General features: G+C 36.1%; 3 protein-coding genes across 3 annotated transcripts; 2 read left to right on the top strand and 1 right to left on the bottom strand.

The window, feature by feature from the left end:
- Positions 1-37: 37 nt before the first annotated feature.
- MONOS_8671 (uncharacterized protein) lies at positions 38-2,118 on the top strand (the record flags this gene model as incomplete). The annotated part of the gene is made up of 6 exons (XM_067879101.1): positions 38-402; positions 448-666; positions 746-1,036; positions 1,173-1,406; positions 1,574-1,715; positions 1,899-2,118. The coding sequence occupies 6 exons, from the start codon at positions 38-40 to the stop codon at positions 1,995-1,997; spliced, it is 1,350 nt and encodes a 449-aa protein (XP_067734717.1). The 3' UTR covers positions 1,998-2,118.
- Positions 2,119-2,245: 127 nt separating this feature from the next.
- On the bottom strand, positions 2,246-4,138 carry MONOS_8670 (putative Protein NLRC3). Its single transcript, XM_067879100.1, has 9 exons — positions 4,017-4,138; positions 3,862-3,969; positions 3,569-3,774; positions 3,423-3,523; positions 3,229-3,350; positions 3,037-3,160; positions 2,722-2,814; positions 2,449-2,580; positions 2,246-2,371 (listed from the first exon to the last, which is right to left on the bottom strand). The coding sequence occupies exons 1-9, from the start codon at positions 4,106-4,108 to the stop codon at positions 2,315-2,317; spliced, it is 1,035 nt and encodes a 344-aa protein (XP_067734716.1). The 5' UTR covers positions 4,109-4,138; the 3' UTR covers positions 2,246-2,314.
- Positions 4,139-4,824: 686 nt separating this feature from the next.
- Positions 4,825-13,985, top strand: MONOS_8669 (uncharacterized protein; the record flags this gene model as incomplete). Its single annotated transcript, XM_067879098.1, has 3 exons — positions 4,825-5,511; positions 5,595-13,777; positions 13,842-13,985. 2 exons carry the CDS (start codon positions 4,825-4,827, stop codon positions 13,521-13,523), a joined length of 8,616 nt encoding a protein of 2,871 aa, XP_067734715.1. The 3' UTR covers positions 13,524-13,777; positions 13,842-13,985.
- Between the last annotated feature and the right edge of the window lie 8,660 nt (positions 13,986-22,645).

The raw sequence follows: 22,645 nt of genomic DNA, 5'->3' as shown, positions 1-22,645 counted from the left end.
ATTCTTTCATAATTACCCTTTATTAAACACAATAATTATGCTATTCTGGATTTTGGCTTTGTTCGGATGTCTACAGAAATTTCTTCCAAACAACGAAGCATTTAGTCATGTATTTGTTTTTTGTCGTCAATATAGATCTCCTTTACTTCACTCGCCTTTACGAATTTCTCATTTCGGAACAACGAATCAATCACTAGCCGATCGTGGACTTTTGTCTGAAAATTCAACAATAACTGTAGAATCAATTCTTGGAAATGCAAATATAGTACAGAAACCTTCAAAGAAAGCAAATTTTAACGGAACAATTGGAGTTATTATCCAACCAGAATCAAAAGGCTTTGAATTCTCCCTTATAGCAATAAAAAAGCTGGACTATATTTTTCCCAATTGGTACACTGTCAAGTTTGTTTTTAAAATATTTTTATTTATCATTATGTGCTTTCTAAGTTTGGATGAAGATGTGGAAGTTTATGCTGATAAATCTTTGAATTCGTCTTGGGTCAGTGCAGTAAAAACTGCAAGCGAAAATTTAAAAGAATCGAAAGACTCAACACTTGTTATTCCGTCCTTTTCTTTTACCGGTTGGTCTCAGTGGGATCTTCAAGAATTTTTGCATGTGAAAGGAAATGTGAAAGAGTTTATAAATCTTGTTCTTGTTGAATGCGAGTATGTGCATTTGTTATAATTGCTTTTCTGTGAATTATAATATTCTATTTTATTCATTTTGCTTATTTTATTATTTCAGATCCAAAAAATATGATGGAATTTTGCTTAATTTTGACACATTACATTCAGAGACAATCAGAATGACACAAGACAAACAAGCTATTGGAAAGTGGGCTCGTTCATTGCATGCTTTTATTCGTCAGATTAGTCAAGAACTGAAAAAGCGTTCATTAAAATTATTTGTCACAACTACACCTCTGACTGTTTCATTAGGCAATGTTTACTTGATTCCTCCATCGTTGATGCTTACAACATTAAATGAAAAATTGATTGATGGAGTCATAATAGTTGGAAAAGAGAAAAGGAAATGGTTTGGCTATTCAAGTTGTAATTGAATTTACGTTTTATTTTATCTTTTTCAAATAAAAATCTTTTTTTTTTTGATAAATTAAAATTAAAATATAAATAAAAATATTTTTATGATTTGTTTCATCATTCTTTGTTAGTACACGAAGCTGCAATTACACTCCACGATTCATCGACACTTCTTTGTCGCAAATTTTGACGCATTTCCCAGAATTGGGGCAAGAATTACCAAATGCATTTTCTTCAAGTTCTTTTCGAAAGAATCTTATCCAGCCAGACGAGCAAATTTCAAGTGAAATGAAAAAGACAGTGCTTCCAAACATATTCGTTTCACTGTCAACAATTGGAAACGAAATATTAGACGGAAGATATAAGTGTGCTTTATTTTTCTTTCTTTTTCCTTTTTTTTTTATTCAACTGACAATATTTCTTTTTTATTAAAAATATTTATATTCAATTATTAACCAAACTTTCTTTGCCTTCTAAATATCCATTTTTCTAAACTTTCATTTTGAATATTTGCTGGATGCCTTTTTTTTAGAGGAGATGTTTCAGGAAAACGATATTTGTCAATTTTATCCACTCACAAAACACATCTTGAATGGGACGAGCACTGCGATGAATTGGACATAACGTATTCTGACAGCGTGAGGACTCATGATTTGTTCTATCCGACTCTAAAAGTGTGCAAACAGAAATAAATATATTCATTACAGAATACGAAAAAGAGATAATAATTTTAACTTTAAACTTTTAACTTTTCATGTTTCGCTTTCACTTGTATTTTATTGATATTTTATTTTTAATTTTCAATTTGCTTTTGACATTGTAATCGTATTACTTTTTTTTCTAATTATTCTTCATAGGGCTTGAAGCACCGGATCGATGTCATTGATAATTATGGTGCCAACGTTGTGTTTGAAAACTTTGGAGATGGGCTTTTGTACTTTATGGATTTAACTTGAATGTGAATATGGTGAAGCCACCTCTTTTGTAATAAATGATAATTATTTACACATCATCATTGATTAGTTTTTTTTTATTTAAATATTAATTTGTGTTTTCAAATTGACGAAAAATTTCTTTGATAGAATCACCATTCAGAATTGATTTCGAATGTCATTCGCTTTTTCATCATAAAATAAAAAATGTTACTTGAATTCTTAACAAATTTCGATTTAACAAACTTTAAATAAGAAAAAAAAACAGAAAATAATAAAAGCAAGAATTTATTACTTTTAAAAGGAAATTAAAAAACTTTATGAAATGCAAAATCTTCTATTCACTTCTTCTTCTTCTTCTTTCCCTTCTTCTTTTTCGGACGATTCCTTGCAGCTCTCTGTGAAATTGTAAGAAATTATTTCAAGGTTATTACAAAAAAAGATTTATAAGACAAAAAAAAAAATAGTGTCAAACGGCAATTGCTTCAATTTTGTTGGCTTCAACAACTTTGAGCACATCTGCAAATACAGTTGGAGACAGTCTTTCAGTCACTTTGAACTCGACAATGTCCTGCCTTGGTCCGCCTATCACTTCCAGAAATTGAGTCTTTCAACAATAGCAAGGGGAGGGGAGGGAGGGAGGAAGAGAAGAGGGAATAAACATAGAATTGTTGATCATTATCAGGAAAAAAAAAATTGAAGATTTAATATTGAACAAAATGACGAAAATATCAGAGTAATAACGTACTGCTGCCTTATCTCCAATCATGTTGAGATCAAGATTAATTTCTTGAACTGATGTATTTGCTAAAAGTCCAGCTCTAAATAACTCCAAAGGTTCCTGATAAAGAGAAATTCATTGAAAATGAAGTAAAAATAAAAAAAAAAAATGAATAAAAAATAAAATGAAATAAAATAAAAATAAAATAAAATTTTAAATAGGTTTCCTAAATATTCATCATTATTGGCAGGTTCAAGAATAGAAATGCATGTGTTTATGCAAAATATCATAACTTGCGTAATTAAAAAGTATTTTTTTTTTTTTTTTATTTTTTTAAAATACCTCGTCATCTCCAATTCCATTGTCAGCAAGATTAATAACAGCAAGAGATGTGGTGAATGGAAGTTGATGTCCGAGCATTGCAAGAGTCTGAGGTCCGCAAACGTTTCCTTGAAGCGATATATATCTGTTAATTTCAAATTACATTACACATTCGAATTTTTTACTTTATTATTTGATCATAGCACAACATACTCCAATTTACATTTGGATGATTCAGAAAATAGATTCTGCATCAGAGCAACACCACCAGCTGCTCCAATTGAGCAATAATTTAATGAAAGTCGTTTCATTGGTGCATATGCGCTAATTCCAGTCTGAAATATGGTTGCAAACAACATCAAAATACAAAAAAATAAAAAATTGTATTCCACAATTAAATTTCAAACTGAAAGCAAAGCTGCACCTTCGTCTCCGATTCCACTGTGATCTAGCGTCAACGAATTTAGCATTGTCGTTCCTGGAGCTTCGAACAAGCGACTCAGATAACCTCACAAAAATTTCGAAAAAGATATAAAAGAACAAATTTTCAAACCACAGCCAACAGGTGTTATATTATCCAATAATTCCAAAGAAAGAACAACGGGGTTGTTACGTATGAATTCAATAATTAATAGCAGGCCATCATCTCCCAATCCACAGTTCCAAAAACAAAATGTGTGAACAAAATTATAACTTTTAAGTCCTACGAGCAATGTTTGAAGTCCAGTCGGTCCAAAACCTTCTGTAGATACCGTTATCCTTTAATTATCGAATTGAAAGAAATAGTGCATGTAATCGATTGAAAAATTGATGATATACATTAATCGATGCAAAGCAAAAACAAACTTTTCCATTAATTTTTCTTCTTCAGCAAGTTCATCCATTTTTTTTACCAGAGGCTTCAATTGAGTCAAGCCAGCAGCTTTACAAGCTTCATTGTAAGCCTTTTTAAATCTGTAAAAATAATTTGATTTCTTCGTAAGAAGCGATAAAATTTCAACTTTTTCACTAAATCTGCTGGCTCCGGTCCTTTTTGTTCAAGGTCAGCTGCTTTTCCTTTTCCTTTAACAGTTTTGCCTTTTTTTGGAGGCATATTTTTGAGTTCAACTGCTGAAATTAAAAATATGGTGCTTCAGTGATCATTTAGATTGAATGAAACAAAAAATTTGTTTAAATAAAAATTCTCTTGTTTTTCGATTTAGTAGTATTTCCAAAAATAGTGAGTGGATTATGAAGTCTCAAATAAAAAAAATTTTAAATAAATATTTCTTAGTGAAACAAAAAATCTTCAATAATCCACATCCTCAAAATTGCCTTTTAATAATTCAAAAAAAAAAAATTATTGAAAAATTGAATGACTAATATTCAATATTGAAACATTAATTTCCTGTTAGACATTTTTTTATTTGTGTGTGGAGCATTATCTGCAAAGTGCAAATAACTTTTATATGAAAACGCAATCAATTACAGGAAACCACAATAAAAATATAATAGATATTAATTTTTTCCTGCATGCTGAAGATTATGCTTATATACTTTTTTGAGGGCATATATGGTTTATTCACTGATGCAAATGAAGAAAGTACTTATTCATTTGGACAGCTGAATCAAATACATCTGAAAGAACAACAATATACAAAAGACACTTTTTCGACTTTCTTGCAGGGCTTTGAAGACTTTTCTCAATCGAACTTGAAGATAAAAGCAAAGAATAAAAAAGAATGTATTGAAAATGAGAAGTTAAAAAAAGAAAGAAGTTTCATTTATGGAAGTTTTGAAGAAAAGAACTCATCGATAGAATTAAGAGCGATGAATCTTTATCAGTCAAGCAGAAACTGCTTATTTCTGATTGATTCGCTCTCAAGTGCCAGAATTGAAGATTGTCGAATTTCCAATGAAAAAAGTCAAGGGAAATGGATTGTGGAGAGTTTTGGAGGAAGAACTGTTTTTTCGAATGCTACACTTGCCACTGAGAAATTGAATGCTTTTGTACCTAGCCTCCAGCATGATAGGAGAACAAAAAACTGTTTTGAAGGCTTTTCCTTTTTGGAATTGAGTTTCTGTCATTTCTTCTCATTCTGCGTTGATGGAACTGAACCTTTTGTTGGAAGTTCTGATTCACAGGGTGTGCTTGTGAGTGGATGCACATTTGAGAATATATCACATTCAAATGCTGAACAAAATATTTGTCCACAAAGCCTGAAAGAAAACATCCTTGGAGGAGAATACTTGGTAAGGAACAGCAAGTTTTCTTCTGTGGACAATACATATTATGGAAGCATATTTGAAGGATTGACGATGCAGAGCGGAATGTTTGAGGCATTTAACAGCACATTTGAGAAAAGCTCAAAAACAGAAATAACGAAAAGATATGAGACAAAAGAAGGAGATACTGAATTTGTTGATTGTATTTTCACTGATTTGACTGGAAGCAATGGTGGTGCAATTGATCACTCTTCAAGTGGATCATCAACAATTATTCGTTGTGATTTTGTGGTATGCTCATTCTTTTTATTAATTTTGTTGAAGCTCTTTTATTATCATTTTCAACTTTTGTGACTTTATTTTCACTCTTTAAGAGATGTTGGAGCTTTGTTAATGATGGGGCAATTCTTTTGAATCAAGGGATTCAAAATATCACAAACTGCACATTTTCTTTCTGTTGGTCAAATGGACATACAGGAGGCACAACATTGTTGTATGCAAAACAAGGAACATATGTTGGGTTAAACTTTTCATCATGCTGGGATACCGATGGAGGAAATTGTGCTCACTTCAGAAACGGTCAGAAATCGCTTTTTGAGTCGTGCTGTTTTGTGAATGGAACAACAAGAGGAACTGTTAAAGGAGGAGCTTTACAAGATCAGGGCTCAAATCCAGCAACAATTACGAATTGCCTTTTCAAAAACAACACTGCATATCAGGCAAAAGGGGGAGGATTTTCATGCATATCAATCACATCAAACACTCCATCAGCATTTAGCATGAATTTTTGTTTGTTTAATAACAATACAGCGATAGAAGGGCATGATTTCTATGCATCATCCCAATATGCGAGTGTGATAAATTCCGATTGCTTTGTGGGGTGCCGTTCGCTTTCATCGAATTTGACAAGTCGAAGAGTGGTGATTGAAGGAGGTTCAGCGAGTGATGACTGGATTCCTTTGTTTGTTGAAAAAGTGCATGCAGACTGTGGGAATGGAAAAGACGAGTGGATATGTGGAACAGCTGTTAGACCATGCAAAACTTTGAACCATTCACTGTGGATGTCTGATGTGAGGAAAGAAATGCAAGAGTTTGTGTTTGGAGAAGGGATATATGGTGATGCTACGCTGGAAGTGAATGCAATGGGTATGAAATTTGAAGGCAGCGGAGCAAGATCGACGAGCATGGAGCTAAGAGCTGAGGGAGGTGCTGGGATGAAGATCACAAGTGGAAAGCTGGTCATAGTGAAGATATGTCTGGTTCACAATTCTGGATTGTGGAAAGGATCGCATCTGCTCAAGATTGAAGGGAGAGCAGGAGTCGCAGAGCTTCGAGATGCAGTATTGAAGAGTGAAAGGAGCACAGAAGGGGATGAGCAAGCAGAAGTGTTTGAGAAAAGTGTTATTGAGATTGGTGATGGAGAGTTGACATGCAACAATGTTACGATGAAATGGATGAAGAGCAAACAGGAGATGGTGAGAATTGGTGCAGCTGGAACTGCAAGAATTGAAGCGAGCATGTTTTTGGGGATTGAACGAAGTGAAGGAGATGGGAGTGTGTTTTGTGGAGTTGTGGAGGATGGAAAGGAAATGGAGCTGAACGGTATTTCATTTGAAGGCTGCAGATGTTTGAGTGGGAACGGTGGGGCATTGTGGCTAGAGATGAAGATGGGAAGCAGGGTGGGGATTGGGAACATGACTAGTTCTGATAAGAAGACGATGTTTGAGTCATGCAGTGCAGGAGGATCAGAAACAAGAGGGAATAGTGGAGGAGGATATGGAGGAGGAGTGTATTTATATGTCTGCGAGGGGATGAGAGACTTTGTGGTGAAAAATGTTGGATTTTCGAATTGTGAGGCGAGGGCTGGGAAGAACATGTTTGTGAGTGCAGATGATTTACAGAAGGTGATTAACACAACAACACTTGGGCTTCAGCCGAATATGGATGTGTATAATGAGCTGAGTGGGTTTGAGAGGAGCACGGCAAATGAAAAGCTGGTGATAGCTCTCGTGGTGTATCTGAGAGAAGTGAGTGTGCCAACAATTGTGGGAAGCGAAGAAGGGGTGTATGATTTCAGCAGGTGTGGAAGTGAAATGTTTGCATGTCGGACAATCCAAGGAGCGATTGATGCAGTTGGTTCAGTAGAAGGGCACAGAATTCGGATGAGAGAAGGATATAAGCTCGATGAGGAGGCAGTTATCGTTGGTGGTAGTTTTGTACTTGACACAGTGAATGAGTGGAGTGAAATTGTTGTTGGTTCAGACATCGAAAAACAACAGGATGCACTTCTCATGCTTTCAGCTGATACTCAAATTTTGAAGATGACACTGGTTCTGAAGGAGTCACTCTGTGGAAGAGAGGCATTTGTTGAGGTGATGGACAAAACGCTGGCAATGGAAAATAACAAAATGAGGATGATGAAAAGTGTGACTGCTGTGGATTATGAATATGTTCGAGTGACTGGAGGAAAACTGGTGATGAGGAATTGCGAAATAGTGGAGGGAAAGCATGTGATCTTTGGTAGAAATAGGATGCTGTCGGTAAAAGGAGAAGGAGAGTTGGAGATGGACGGAATTATATGCAAGGGCGTTGGATCAACAGGAGTTGATGGAATTGTGGTTGTATCGTCAAGTGGAAAGAGTCATATTCACAATTGTGAGTTCGAGGGAAAGGAAGGATGCGAAAGTGGATTTGGGACATGGAGCGGAAGCTGGAACGTGGAGATGGAGAATGTGAGTGTTGTTGGGATGAAACGAAGGACAGGGGATGGGGGATGCTTTGCGTTTGGAGGAGGAAATGGGATAACAATGGAAGGGAGGAATTGCACAATGAGTGGATGTTCTGTGGGTGAAGAACAGAGTGGTGGAGGTGGGATAAGGTCGGAGCTTAGTGTTGCATCAGTGTTTAAATTGGATGGATGGAAAGTGAATGGATGTTCTGCACAAGAAAGAGGAGGAGGGATATTTCTTTATGGATGTGCAGGATCGAAGATCGACTATGCGCTGAATGATATTGAGTTTGGAGGGAACAGTGCAGCAGAAGGGAAGGATGTTTTTGTGGAGTGTGACGATCTGGTTGTGGGAGTTGTGAAGGAGAAATTTGTGGATATCAGAGGGAGAGAAGGGGAGAGTATCGGAATGGAAGGGATTGACAAAGGATATTTCAAAGAAAGAGCTGTTTCATTGGATCTGTTTCTGAAGGAATATATTGGAGGCGTGGTGGATGTGAGCAGGACTGGTATTGATGTTATTGGATGTGGAAGTGGAGAGCATCCGTGCAAGACACTTTTGAGAGGATACAAGAATGCAGAGCAATGGGAAGGGAAGAAGACGCTGAAGGTGAGTGGAATTGCTGAGATAGAAGACATGTACGATATGAGCACATATGAAATTGTGAAGAATGAAGGAGCGGAAAGTGCGAGACTGACAGTGAAATCGATGATTGAGCGAGAAGAAGGCAGTTCTGTTCTTGGAAACACAGCAAGCATGCTGATGAGAGGGATGGAGATAGGGCTGCCAATCGAGTTTGTGCATGATATAAATGCTGTGATTCTATCGAGATCAACAGCAGAAGGTGAAGAAAATGCTGAAGTCGAGATTGAGAAATGCACATTTGTGGGAGATGGAACTGGGGAGAGGAAATATGCAATAATGGTTGTAGAGGGTGGAATTGCGAGGCTGAGAGAATGTGAGATGTCAATGATTGAAATGGCAGAGACAGGGTTTTCTATTCAGGGAAGCATTGTGGTTGATGGGTGCAAATTTTCAGAATGCGGAAGAACAGTTTCAGGAGAAGGAGGGGTGATGAGGGTGGTGATTGAGAATGGTAAAGAGATGAAGATGAACAACACAAAAATGAAATCATGTAGATGCGATGGAGAAGGAGGGAAAGGAGGGTTTTTGTGGATGGACTGCCAGGGAAACGAGGCAGAGAAGCCGTTCATATTTGGCGAGGGATGCGAGATGCAAGGGAACAAAGCAACTGTTGGAAGAAACATGTTCATATTTGCATCGAAGCTGAACGGCTGTGTGAGTGTGAATTCGTTCTTGTTTGATGTTGGGAATTGGAGTGACGACAGAAATGGATTTGTGGGGAATGACAGTGTTTTCGCACGCACTGATTTATTGCGCTTTGTTATTATGTTCAAGGACAGAATCGTGCATGTTGCAGAAGATGGATATGATGTGATGAGATGTGGGAGCATTGAAGATCCGTGCATGAGCTTGTGGCAAGGGCTGATGCATATTGAGGACTGTGAAGAAGAGAGAATGATCAAGATCAAAAAGAAAACGATGATGGACGACAAGCTTGATGTGTCTGGAATAAAGATAGAGGCACATGGAGAAACATTGATTGAGGAGGATGCGAAAGCAACAATTGTTGTTGAAGTGAAACAGAGGATGGAAGGCGTGGGACTGGTGAACAGCAAGAATGCAGAATTTGAAGTGATCCGATTTGATGTTGTGAAGGCTGAAGAGTGTTTGAGAGCAACAATAATAGCAAACAATGAAGGTGTTCTGTCACTCACAAGATGCGCATTGAGAATTGAAGAAAATGAATTTGTTGGAGAGATTGTTTTTGTCCACCTGATAAAAGGAGAGCTGAAGGGAAAGGGCATTGAGATGGAAAGAGAAAGTGTATGCAATGGGATATTTGTTGTTGAGAGTGGGTGCAGATGTGTTGTAGAAGAACTGAAAGTGGAAGGATGCAAAGTGAAAAGTGGGGCATTAATATCTGTGAGTGCTGGGATGGAAGCAGATGAAAGAAAAGTGAATATTGTAGATCGAGAGGCAGGGATTGGGATTGTGAACTCGAGCATTGGATGGGTGGATGGAGAAGGGAGTGATGCGGTTGTGGTGAAGAGCGAGGGAGAGGTGAGTGTTGGGGCAGAGGTGAATGGAACGAAAGTGGAGGGGTGCAAATGTGGAAGAAGCACAAAAGGAGGAGGGATGTGCTGGCAGATGAGCGCTGGGGGCTGGCTCTGTGTGAGTGAATGCAGCGTGGTGCAGTGTGGATGCTCTGGGATCAGTGGGCGTGGAGGAGGTGTGTATGTTGGGGCAGAGGTTGATGGGGCGTTGGACTTTGTGTTTGAGGGAGATAAGTTCGAAGGGAACACAGCATATATTGGGAGGCACATTTTTGTTGCTTGCCGCAACATCTCTTCACAGATCAACGAAACACAATTTGTGATGGATTTGAGAGGCATTTCTGGGCAGGCGCACATGATATCAGGATCAGACACAACAGATCACAGGGAAGACACAGACTTGATGCCATTCATCACGATATATCAGTCGTCAACGATCTTTGTGAGCTCTGGAGGAGCAAAAGGCGGGGAGAACAACAGACAGTGTGGGAAAGAAGACAAGTGCTGTGAAACGCTGGGATATGGGCTGAAACACATTGTGCACGAGTATGGAACGCGAGTTGTGGTGGATGAGGCAAGTGAAGTGGAAACTGAGATCAAGCTGGAGAATCTCACACTGCTGGCAAAGGGAAGCAGGGCAACAGTCGGGATGAGCAGATTGGCGAGGAAAGAGAAAGGTTGTGTTGTGGAGTGCAAGGTGAATGTGAGTGTGGAGAGAATCAGCTTTGAGATTCCAGAAGTCATTCCAACAGAACACGAGCAGATATTTTGTGTGGAGGAGGGGACACTATCAATGAGTGAATGTTGGGTGAAGCCAGCTGAAGGATACAATGAGTGCCGAATGCCAACGCTGATGCATGGAGAAAGATCATCAGTCACAATAACTGGATTGATTGTTTCACAGTTTGTGTGCGCTTCACTTGTTGAATGTGTTGAGTGTGAGGTGAAGTTATCAGAAGTTGTGGTGGAGCAAGGTGAGAGTATGAATGGGTTGATTTTCTTGAGGAATGGAGAGATGAATGTTAAGGAACTTGATGTGGTGGATGTAAGGATTGAAGATGGGCCTGTTGTTAATGTGTTGAGAGAAGGAGGAAATGTGAATTATGGGAGGTCACCAAATGAGAAAGGAAGAAAGCAGCTGAGAGGTGATGAGAAAAGAGTGGATGTGATGTTATCGAAGTTCAGTAATATCAGCAGAACAAGTGAAGGAGCATGTGGAGTGGAATGCGAAGATGGAGAAGGGAAGATTGCATTGCAAAACTGTTCGTTTGTGGTATGTGAGTCAAAAAGCACTCAAGGTGTTGAAGCATCTTTTTGTAAGTGCACAAGCTTGAGCTTGGACTCATGCATGTTTGTGGGTGCTCTTGAGGAAAACGAACTAATGAAAGAGAAAGAAGTATTTGAGAGAGATGAAATATGCAGATGGAATGGATCTCTTGTGGAGATTGCGAGCAGCACAGCAGCGATGAAAGACACCTCCTTTGCCAACTCGCCTGAAGGAGGCCTGTCTGTGTGTGGAGGGAGCACAACCATCGAGAAAGGAGAGTTTGCGAACAATAATCCATCAATCGAAGGATACCCATCAGCAAGAAGAAACATTGTGTGTGGAGATGCAGGATCGCTGGATGTGTTGAGTTTGAAAGGCGGAGATGGGGTGCTGCCCAACACCTCGATGTGGATTCTGAATGAAGGGTGCACTGTGGGAGGGATGGCTGAAGAAAGAGAATCTGTTTTCTTTATTCCGCGACTGGATGGTGTGGAGGCTGAAGACGATGGAGGCGAGACAGCATTGAAGTTCCACGGATCGCTTCTCTTGCCGTGCAACCTGTGGTTCCAGATGGCAACCACTGTTGGGTCAGCCTCGTCGATGGCAGCTCACCAGTTCGAGGCAGACGGATTTGCAGGTGAGGGCGAGGCTGTGGGGGTGCTGCCATCAGGCGCCATCCGCTCGGCTCCAGAAGAGGCAGAAGTGTCTGTGTGCATTCTGTTTGGAAGAATAGACTCTCCTTCATCAACCGAATCGTTTGTTCTGAAGAACAGAAGCGAATCTGAAATAAAAGGAGATGGAAGAATTGTTGAGGGAGGAAAAGAAGGAAAATCATTTTGGCCGATTGCTGTTGTTGTTTTAGTTGTTGTTTTATTGTTTGTAATCATTGTTTCTGTGATATTGGCAGTCAGATGGAGAAAACAAAAGAGACGAACAGAAGAGCTGGAGGTGATTGTGGAAGACACAGTGAAGAAGGACCCAAAAGCATTTGAGATGGTGACGATGGAGATGTCGCCAGAGGAGCAGTGGAGGAGAGCAGAGAGAGAGGCAGAGAAGAAGAATGAAGAGAGGATAAAGAAGAGGGCGTACGAGAAAAGCTTGGGGCATTCCGAGTCATCGGAGCATTTGCTGAGTGAGAGTGGTTCGACTGAATACATTCTTGGAAAAGACTCAGACAAGATTCCAGAATGGGTATTGGAGAAGTTCGATGAGAAGGAAGAAGAAGAAGAGATAAGGAAAAGAATACCTTCACCATCCATCTCATCCACTTCAACCACAGACACTTCAGACACAGAATCCACATTTGTTCGATCGGAGAGTCTGTGCCCCACAACTTCATCCATGTCGAATCTGGTAGATGCAATGGCCTGCTCATCCCCTCACGAGAAGCTGATTGTGGATTTGAGAGATTCACTGTTCATGTTGCTTCATGGAAGGAATGAGAAGAAAGAGATGGCAATTAGCACCTTTCAGGAGAGAGAATATACAGCTGTCCAAATCCTGTTCTGGGTGGCCAATCTTGCGCTCCACTCGTTTGATGAAATGGACAATCCACTCTCTTCACTTGCCAATCTGAGTCCTCACATTGTGTTGTTCTCGGAACATATGGTCATCTGCATTGCGATGCACTCTGACTTCTCTTCTGATGATTCGGACTCATCATCCATCTCTTCATCAACTGTTGTGACATCTGCAAGCGATGATGATGATGAAAGTGACTCTCTGCCCTCATCAGCCTTTGAAGATGAAGATGATAATTTCAAAAAAGAGTGCCTGAGGTGGAAGGCGCCAGAGCTGTTGATCAACAAGAAGATGGGGGCAACAAAGGAATCTGTTGCCTTTTCGATCGGGATGATGCTGTGGGAGTGCTTGACGCTGAAGATCCCATTTGGAGAGTATGAGGCTGAGGTGGCGGGGCAGAAGATTATGAATGGAGAAAAACCAAAACCAGAGGTTGTTGAAAGCTCGTCTTTGAGTGACACTGTTAAATGCATATTGTGCCAACAGCCAAATGATCGGCCGACACTTAATGATTTGAAGAAGGAGTTCTTCCAGCACTTTCCAGAAGGGGTGATGGTTATGACCATCGCTGATGCAGTTGATTATCAGATGCCATCTGAGTGCAACTCACAGATCCCTGATTCATGCAGCTCGCTCATATCATTGTAGGTGTACAAATGGCTTCAACTGCATCTTCTTCAAAAAGCATAAATAATATTTGTCAATGAAAGAGACTCAAATGATGAAATGAGATCTTTTCTGATACGAAGACGGCTCATCTGAAAACGGTTTTATTTTGATGCTTGTGGAAGTCTCGGATATTCAGTCTATTGCTCTTTCGGAAATATCGAGCTGAGTTCAAGCTGAACTTTGCAAAAGCCATGCAAATACTGTTTGAACGAAATCAAAAAAACATTTTTTCAGTTTGCGGCAATTCATTTCCAATCACTTTCTGAATCTTTCTTGTTCCATTTTTTCCTCTTTGAGTTTATTGCCAGGTTTTGGTCTTGATTGGGTGTGGGTATTTGATTGTGTGATGCAATTCTTTTCGTTTTCTTTATTTTCTTTATTATTTTATATTTTCTGAAGATGATGAATGGTTTTCTGACCAATAAAAAATAAGCTTCTGAAAAGAGTGCTTCCAAGAGTTATCTTTTCTGTTTCTGTTTTTCAAACTGCTTGTTTGTATGATTTAGGCGAATGCACAATGAACAAACAACAATCGCTTAAAGCATCAAACGAAGAGCGCACGTTAAAGATTGAAAAGCGAAGCACAAAAATGTTTGAAAATGAATGTTGAAGTTGAATAAACTTTGTGCAACTGTTGCAGTTTCATTTTTCAACAGCGCGAGAGCTTTTTTTTTGCAAAAATTATTGCACAAGACTATCTTCTTTTCCTTCGTGCAAACCTTTCGATCTTCGGTTCAATTGCGAAGAACTTCTTTTGCTAAAAAAAGAAATTATTAAAATCAGAAAGTCAAGTTCAACTTCAATCTGTCAAGCCATTGATAAACAAAAGACAAATCAATAATTCCAAATGAATATTTTGCGTTTCAGATTTTGATTTTGTTGCAAAGCTTTGCCTTTCGTTCGAATCCTTCAGCTGCTCTTTAGTGTTCAAAACCTTCCAGAAAGCGAACACAGTTATTCCTTGATGCTCTTTTCCTGTTTATTTTTTTCGTTAATAAGTCCCCCACACCGTAATTTTCCCCTTCATTCACACATCCCAATAATCTCATGTTGTAATTGGATTGGTCAATTTATTTTCATTTTGGAATAAGCTCGAAATCGAAAAAGATCCTTTTCTTTTTCTGATTCCAAATGCTTGCATTTCAGTATCGAATAACTTAAATAGCAAAAACTTCTCAGTTCTTCTTTATTCATCATCCGTTTCACTTGATTTTCGCTTCCTTCAAAAGCCATATTCACCTGCTTTCCTAGTCCAACCTTGCTCAGATCTGCATCCTTCACGCTGTTCACCGCAATATCAAAGCTTTTTCCTTCTTCCCCTTCACATTCATTATTTGATCCTTCACTGTGTTTCCTCCTTCCTTCATTTCCCATTATCTTTTCTCCACTCAATTGAAGCGAGCAACTTTCTAACAAAATCTTCTTTTCTCTTATCCTTTTTCCAACGCCAGCTTCTTTTCTTCGTTATCGTTGTTATCCTCATCATCAAATATCAAACTCTTTTATTCATTTCTGTGCAAATTCTTTTTCCTTTTTCCCTTGCTTTTTCCTGCCTCAAAATATTCTTCGTTATTCTCCCTCTCTCATTTCTTTCCTTCAAAATAATATTATCAACTTCTTTTTCAGCCTCCACAATATAACTTCTCGATTATATGTGCTCTTCTTCCTCTTTTCCGTTTGTCACACTTCCCCTCCTTTTCATCTTTTCTGCTTCAAACAGACATTTGTCCTCTTCTTCTGATGTATCCCCAATCTCAAATATCTCATCTCTTCCAATGCTAATTTTCTTTTCTATTTTCGTTTTCTATCTCTCCCTCTCGCTCCTTTCAGCCTCTTCAATTCTTGTCTCTTTTCTTTTTCCTCCTCCTCCTTCTTTTTCTTATTCTTCAAAGTCTGTTTTACACTTTTATTTTCTTTCTTCTATTCTCAGCAGCATCATCAATGCTCCACTCTTAAATCTCTGATTCTCACTTCAAATTAATGCATGAATTATAACCTGCTTCTGGGCCTTCTTCGTTTCCTTCCATAAAATCCTCCATCTAGCTCTCTCCGTATCCTCCAATCATCACAATATCCACCAAGAAGACTGTAATCGGACTTGAAGCACTTCTCTTTTGAGCACAATTTGCTCTGAAAGAAACGAAGAATATGAAGAGTCATAAGGCAGCATATATATTCTGCTGAAACAAGCTTCCAAAGATGCTTCACCAGAAGATAAAGCAGTCTCCAACTTCATTTCCGTATTTTGCTTCGAATATAATAATGATTTGTGCGTTGGTTACGATGCTACTGAAGAGGATTTCCTCAGATTTTTTGCAAATGGAGAAGTGATTTCACTGTGTGGCTGTTTCATCTGATTCGACGGATCATACGATTGCGTTGGTAGCAGTATCGCAAATGTGGATATTAAAGGTTCGCACTGACAATCGTGCATGTATTTGAGTTTCTCATCAGAAATCTGTCAATCTGCTCAGCGGATAACTTTTGAGTTTCATCGGGGTTGTGCTCTAACCTTATCTTTCTTTATTCCTCTGCCCAATAAACCCAGGAGAAACAATTTTCTCTGATAGTGTAAGTTGTTCATTTGGTGGGGATTTTCATCTGAGCTTGAAGAAAAACGAATGACGCTCAGCGTGCTGAACTGTTTCGCAGTCAATTATGGTTCGTCTTCTTCATCTGCCTTGCCAATTTAAAAAAACGCTTTGGAGATTTTTCTCTTTTCCTCCATTCACATGCTCATGATTCTTTTCAAATCCGCTTCTGTCGCCCTTTCCTGTTCTCTGCAAGCCCCACATTAACTTTTTCTTTTGGCCAAAATCTTTCGGTAATCTTCAAAAAAATGATAATAAAATTCTCATCATTTTCCTCATGAACTCCATATGCTGTGTTAGATGACTGCACTGCTTCGCCGTTTCAATCTCGTTACTCGCCCCGTCAAATGCCACTGAAAATAGTTTGTCGAACTCTTTGTCCCGTTTCTTTGATTTCTTCCAAGTTTCAACGTCTCTGCAGCCCACTTCTCTTTCCTCTATAATTTGATTGTCTTTTCTTATCGTTTTGCCGGAACCATTTGCAATTATCTACATTGAAAAAAAGCAATTCATTAACAAATGCTCCATTCTTTTTTACATCAATTGCAGCACATTAGCTCTTTTCCCAAATTTTCTCATATTTGATTGACTCTAAGATGTTGCGCCTTTTTGCCTCTTAACTCCTCTGTGAAGAAAGAAACATTTCTAACAATCAATTTCAAAAATATTAAAATGGTGCTGATCTGATCTTTAAAAAAAACTTCCATCTCTTCAAGTTCACTGTTAGGACCATATTAGCCCTGGGTGACGTGATGACATCTGACGTGACCTTTTCGATTTTTGAAGGACGTGACGGATTTTTCCACGTCACAAAAAAAAAAAAAAAAAAAAAAAAAAAAAAAAAAAAAAAAAAAAAAACAGATTTCTCATTTATATCCTGATAATAATTTATATTTTTTTATTTAAAATGCTGTTTTTTCAGTCATCTTTTGAGAAATAAATTTTCAAATTCTTCCAAATCAGAAAATCCATAACACAATTTTCACTGACGTGTGAGCGGAAATCGGAATTTTGACTCATCACCGAAGTCACAAGTCACTGACGTCATTTAAAGTCAGATGAAGAAAACTTTAAGAAGAAGTCTTTGCTTAAAAACTAAACAAATGAAGTAGAAATCTAGTGTGTTTCTATTATGAATAACTTTCACCCATAGTAATACAATTGTAATCGATTATTTCTGTTTTTTCGTTTTGAAGCAATTTTTTAAAGACTGAAATTGTTGTCGGACAATGAGAATTATCTTTTTTCTGAATAAATATGTTTCGTGCTTCACAATGTTTTCCAAGTTTGTATATTTTTGATTTTTATTATTCGACTTATTTATTTCAGGAATTGAAGTTTATTATTATCTGGGATGGAAAATATTATCTCTCAAGTTTATTAATTGAAATTTCCAGATTTCTTGTTGAATAAACAAGTTAATCGTTGATTTTGCCTTTTTTCAATAATGATAATTCCAAGAACTTAATATGATTTGAATGAAAAACAACAGTATTCATTTATAAGTTCGCAAACAAAACAAAACAATTCAGTTGAACAGACTGACTAAATTTGCACAATTGAAAATGATTCGTCAAATTTAGTGAATATGACAAACAACATCATTTTGATAAAGCGAGCGAGATAAAAGCTTCAACGAATTACAAAAGTGTAAAAACTCATGTTTTGGTGTGATTTGTTTTATCTGATTTATTTGATTTTATCTTCAACAGTTGAAATATTATCTTTTTTTTCTTGGCAAATAATCTTATTTTCTTCTTCATTTCTCCAGCGTATGATATGATGGAGCTTTTTTGTCATTTTGTTGAAGTTTTATCTTCTCAGACCAGTAAACTATTGCAATTTCATCCACAAGATATATTGTGATTATTCAAAGATTATTAGATATTCAAAAAAGAAGCTCAATAATTACAAAACAATTAAGAAAAACGTAGAGATGCTTTTATAGTGAATAAAGTTATCATATGTTAATATGAAAGACTGAATTGACTTTATGAATGAATAAACAAATTATTCTGAGATAATCTTTCAAAAGGAGACTTAAACAGAAAGTCTGTGAGAAAGATATTTGGAGAGGATAAAAAAAGGAATAAAAATAAAGAAAATTGTTTTTTTCGTTTTTCTTTTTCAATTTTTTGAAACGAGAAAAAAATGATTGTTATTCCGCAAATAATACTTTTTTAATTTGGAGAGATGAATTAAAAAGAAAAATAGCAATGCAAAAAAATATATTCAAGGAATTTTATTTCCGTCAACCATCACAAAAAATCTTTAACATTTAACAATAACTCACGTTTATACTCATCGTTAATAAATGGAAAAATTACTTGAAAACATGTGTTGATATCTTCATATCCTTTTTCTTCCAACATTTCAAACTTTTTTCTTTTCATTTCTTTTCTTTCCGCATCATCAATTTCATTCTCTATCTTTTCTTCAATCTTCTTGAAATATTTCAAAAAAGATAAAGACCTCAAATGCTATCATGTTGTTCAACATAAGACTCTGAATTTCGTCCGAAGTGAGATCAATTGCTCCTCATTTCATTCAGAAATCAACTTTCACTGTTCTGTTTATTGTGTCACAACAAAAAGTCATTATGCTATGTTTGACAATTTCTCTGTGATCATCCTTCGCTGCCCGATACACCTGAACAATGCCTCCAATAAGTTCAGCAAATTTCTCTTTCTTCAATTTGCTTTTGTGCATATAATTATCCTTAGCTTACAGCAGTCTCACCAATAAAAGCACTTCTTTCGTTTCTATTCCTCTTCATTTTCTTTTTTCATCCAATCCAAGCTAATTTTCAGCTTTTCCAGTAATCTTGTTGCCTCTTTCACATAGTATAATTCATTAACAATCGCTTCATTCAAGCCTTTGCCTTGTCCAATCTTAAGATCGAAAACAGCCAAATAAACAAAAATACAAGTCGCTTCAGATTTCGAAACGTCTGATGTTATAAGACAATTTCTTTGATTTTGTGGAAAAAGATTCCTATTTCACTTGAAAAAGATAAAAAAGAATAAAAATAAATAAAAACTTCGAAAAGTCAAAACCATGTTCAACATTAACATACAGAATGTCTCGCGTCACTGAGATCCAACATAGCCTTTTCCACTTACTTTTGAAACTCTTTTCCATCTTCCTTGTTCAAAGCAGCTCTTATCAAATGAGTCTCGCTGATTTGAAATGATCAATTGGGTGAAATGATGATTTGAAAAATATTGCTTCGTTAATAATAAAACGAGTATATGTCTAAATTTATTTGAAAAGTTCCTTTTGTTTAATTTACAAATAAAATATAAATTTCATATTTCGATCAAATTATCATTTCAACTCACTAAAATTCACCGGCATGTATATTAATGCTTGACAATGTTATTATTCACATTCTAACAAATATCTGTGAGTTGGTATAAAAATTTGAAGAAAATATTCATTTTTCATTTTGACTTGAAAATTAAACAAAAGGGACTTTTCAAAAAAATTTAGACATATATAAATCTCATTCCACAAAACAACACATTCAATTCTTTTTCTTTCCATTTTCACAATTCCTCATTTCAATCTTCCAGTCCAGACATCAATTCGAAAAAATATGTGATTTTCAAGAGATCAAAGACAAATACATTACAAACATGTTAATTTTCGAATGAACTTATTCACCTGTAATTTGGAAAACTTTTCACAAGCAAAAATCATCCATTTTTTTCATCAACACCGAATGAGCGCAGTCTGGAAAAACGAAACAATATATTATGAAGAAATAATCTCAGTCACGATGATATCTGCATTCATGTTTCGCTTTTTCATGTACACATTTCTCATTTGAAATTGCACATAAATACACTTTTTGATTTTTGCTGAATTTTGTTATGGTGCTTTCGATCTTGATTTTCATCAAATCAAATTCAATCAAATCATTTAATAGACTTTTACAATCACATATTGCAAGTTTTTCAGTATTAAATATTTCAAACTTTTTTTTTAATGAAATGGAAAACTGGTGACGGACGTGGAGGATTTTTTCCCTCACGTCACCCAGGGCTAGACCATATTTTTTCGTTCATTTTTATTTATTATTTTTTTATCGCAATGATGAAGTGAGGCTTCTATATCCTTTGAAAAATGCTTTCATGATACACTTTAAATCAGTTAATATATTGGCTTCTGACACAAAAAATAATTCAAAATGTGAATTCTTTCTCGCAAAATAGTAAATTTTAAATTTTGTATGAAAATTTTGCAAATAAGTCAAAGATTTTTTTCTAACGAAATTAATATTTTTGGATTCGAATTTTTGAATAATTTCTAACAAACAATCAGTCACTCACCATTCGTGTTTATTGTTAAATGTTGGTGGTTGTAATTCTTTAATCATTATGGTTGTTTCAGTTAAACAAATTTGTCTTTCTTTTCATTGAAAATGACTTTCTTTTTTATAACTTTTAAAAACATCTTCATTTGAAACAGTTTTGACAGGATTCATTCCAAAATTAGACCTCCATTTCATTTCATCCTTCTTGTCTCGAAACTCTTCAAAAACAAAAGTTTCATTAATTCGTTCATTCTTCGACGCATGCAACATTAGAAAAGTGAAAATACCTTCAAACTTGCGAATTGCAAAGGCATTCAACTGCACACCGAGCCTTGTCTGCCAGATTCGAACCGGATATAAAAGGAAAAAAACACATGAGAAAAAGAACATGTTGATTACTCGAAAGCAAGAAAAACGAGTCATAAAAATACTGAAAAATTCATGAGATAAAAGAAAACAAATTACACCGAAAACACTAAGAACCGTTGTTGTGAAGGTTTGTTATAAAATGCCTTCTCACAATTTTCATTCTTCATTCATAAAAAGGCATAGCGAGGAATTGACGATCGTTCCTTCAAGCATGAGAGACGAAAAAAGAATGAAAATATCGGAACAAAGCATTATCACCTGGAAAAATCATTTATCTCAATATGTGTGGGGTAAATATCCTTCAATGATCCTCTGTGCTGATGAATCAGGTAATCATGCCTATGAAGATTCAAGAAATGTGATTTTTATTGTGGAAACAAATGTTAATAATGAAATTGATCACACGCCTGTGGATAGAGGAGAAAAAAGGATTTCATTGCTCCATTGCATTTCGCTTGATGGAACTTTTGTTCCTCCTTGTTTTCTTGTACAAAAACCATTCAACATTAGATCCCTTCAATCTTTTGGCTATCAAATCGGAATTCATGGTTGTGTGGAAATTCAAAATACGTCATATTTCACAAAGGAGTTGTTTGTAAACTGGATAGAGAAAGTTTTCATTTTTCATGTCAACATTAAAAGTGTGACTTTGCAAAATAAACACGCATAGACAGTGTTGATGCTCAATGGTTACCGAATCCACCTGTCGGATAATGTATTGACTCGACTTGCCAATTAAAATATCTTGCTTTCAGTTTTTCCTCCAAACACAACACATTCGTTGCATTCATTAGGATAATCAATTTTCTCTTTTTTGTAACTTCAAATTCAACAGGTTAAATCGGGCTCAACACACAACTACATGGAGCATCATTTGTGGGTCGCAATGAATGCAATATTACAAGTTTCTACATCGATCAACAATTTTTCTGCTTCTAAAGAAAGTGAAATAATGAATGATTTTCACAAAACAGCTTTCAACAGCCCAGATCTTTGAAGAAAGCTTCAAAAAAGTGATCGAAGTTGTGAAATTGGACAACAAATCATTGCCGCTTTCATGTACAAGACAAACAAGACAAACAAAAGGAGGTGAATGGGGAAAAATGAACATCGATCGAATGCCAGTTTATTTTGGACTTCCGATAAAGGTCTCACTTGATGAACAATTCTTCTGTTGAAAAGTTTTTTTGCATTCGTATTTTCATGCGCGTTTCAAAAAAAAATGACAAAAATAAACAAAATATTCATTCAAAAAATGATAGACACCATTTATTATTCAAATTTGGTAAACTTATAATTCGACATTGGTCAACTAATTGTTCAATATTAATTAACTAATTATTCGATTTTGGTAAACTTTTTATTCGAAATTAATAAAATTGAGTATTTTTTGAAAAAAAATTTTTTGTATTAAGCCTTCCATTGATTGAGTGTCGAAAAGTGATTAAAATATAATATTTAGTCAATATTCAAAATATTGATGAGAAATTGAACCTCTAATATTATTATTTGTGAATAGACATGAAATGTTCTGATTTTTCAGAAAAAAACCATCATCTTTGAAAACTTAAAATTTTCAAATAAATTCATCTCACATTGTTTAACTTTGCATTGTTCAATCAATATATATATCATTTATATTGTAATTTATACAGATAAGCATATATAAACAAAAAAATCTTTGAATGTTCTTTCAAAATTCTTTTTTTGTTTATAATAGTTTATCTGTATAAATTACAATATAAATGATATATATATTGATTGAACAATGCAAAGTTAAACAATGTGAGATGAATTTATTTGAAAATTTTAAGTTTTCAAAG

The sequence above is a fragment of the Monocercomonoides exilis genome (assembly GCF_001643675.1).
Source record: "Monocercomonoides exilis strain PA203 chromosome Unknown scaffold4-2303458, whole genome shotgun sequence".
Lineage (NCBI taxonomy): Eukaryota > Preaxostyla > Oxymonadida > Polymastigidae > Monocercomonoides > Monocercomonoides exilis.
This window is presented reverse-complemented; position numbering and strand designations above follow the sequence as displayed.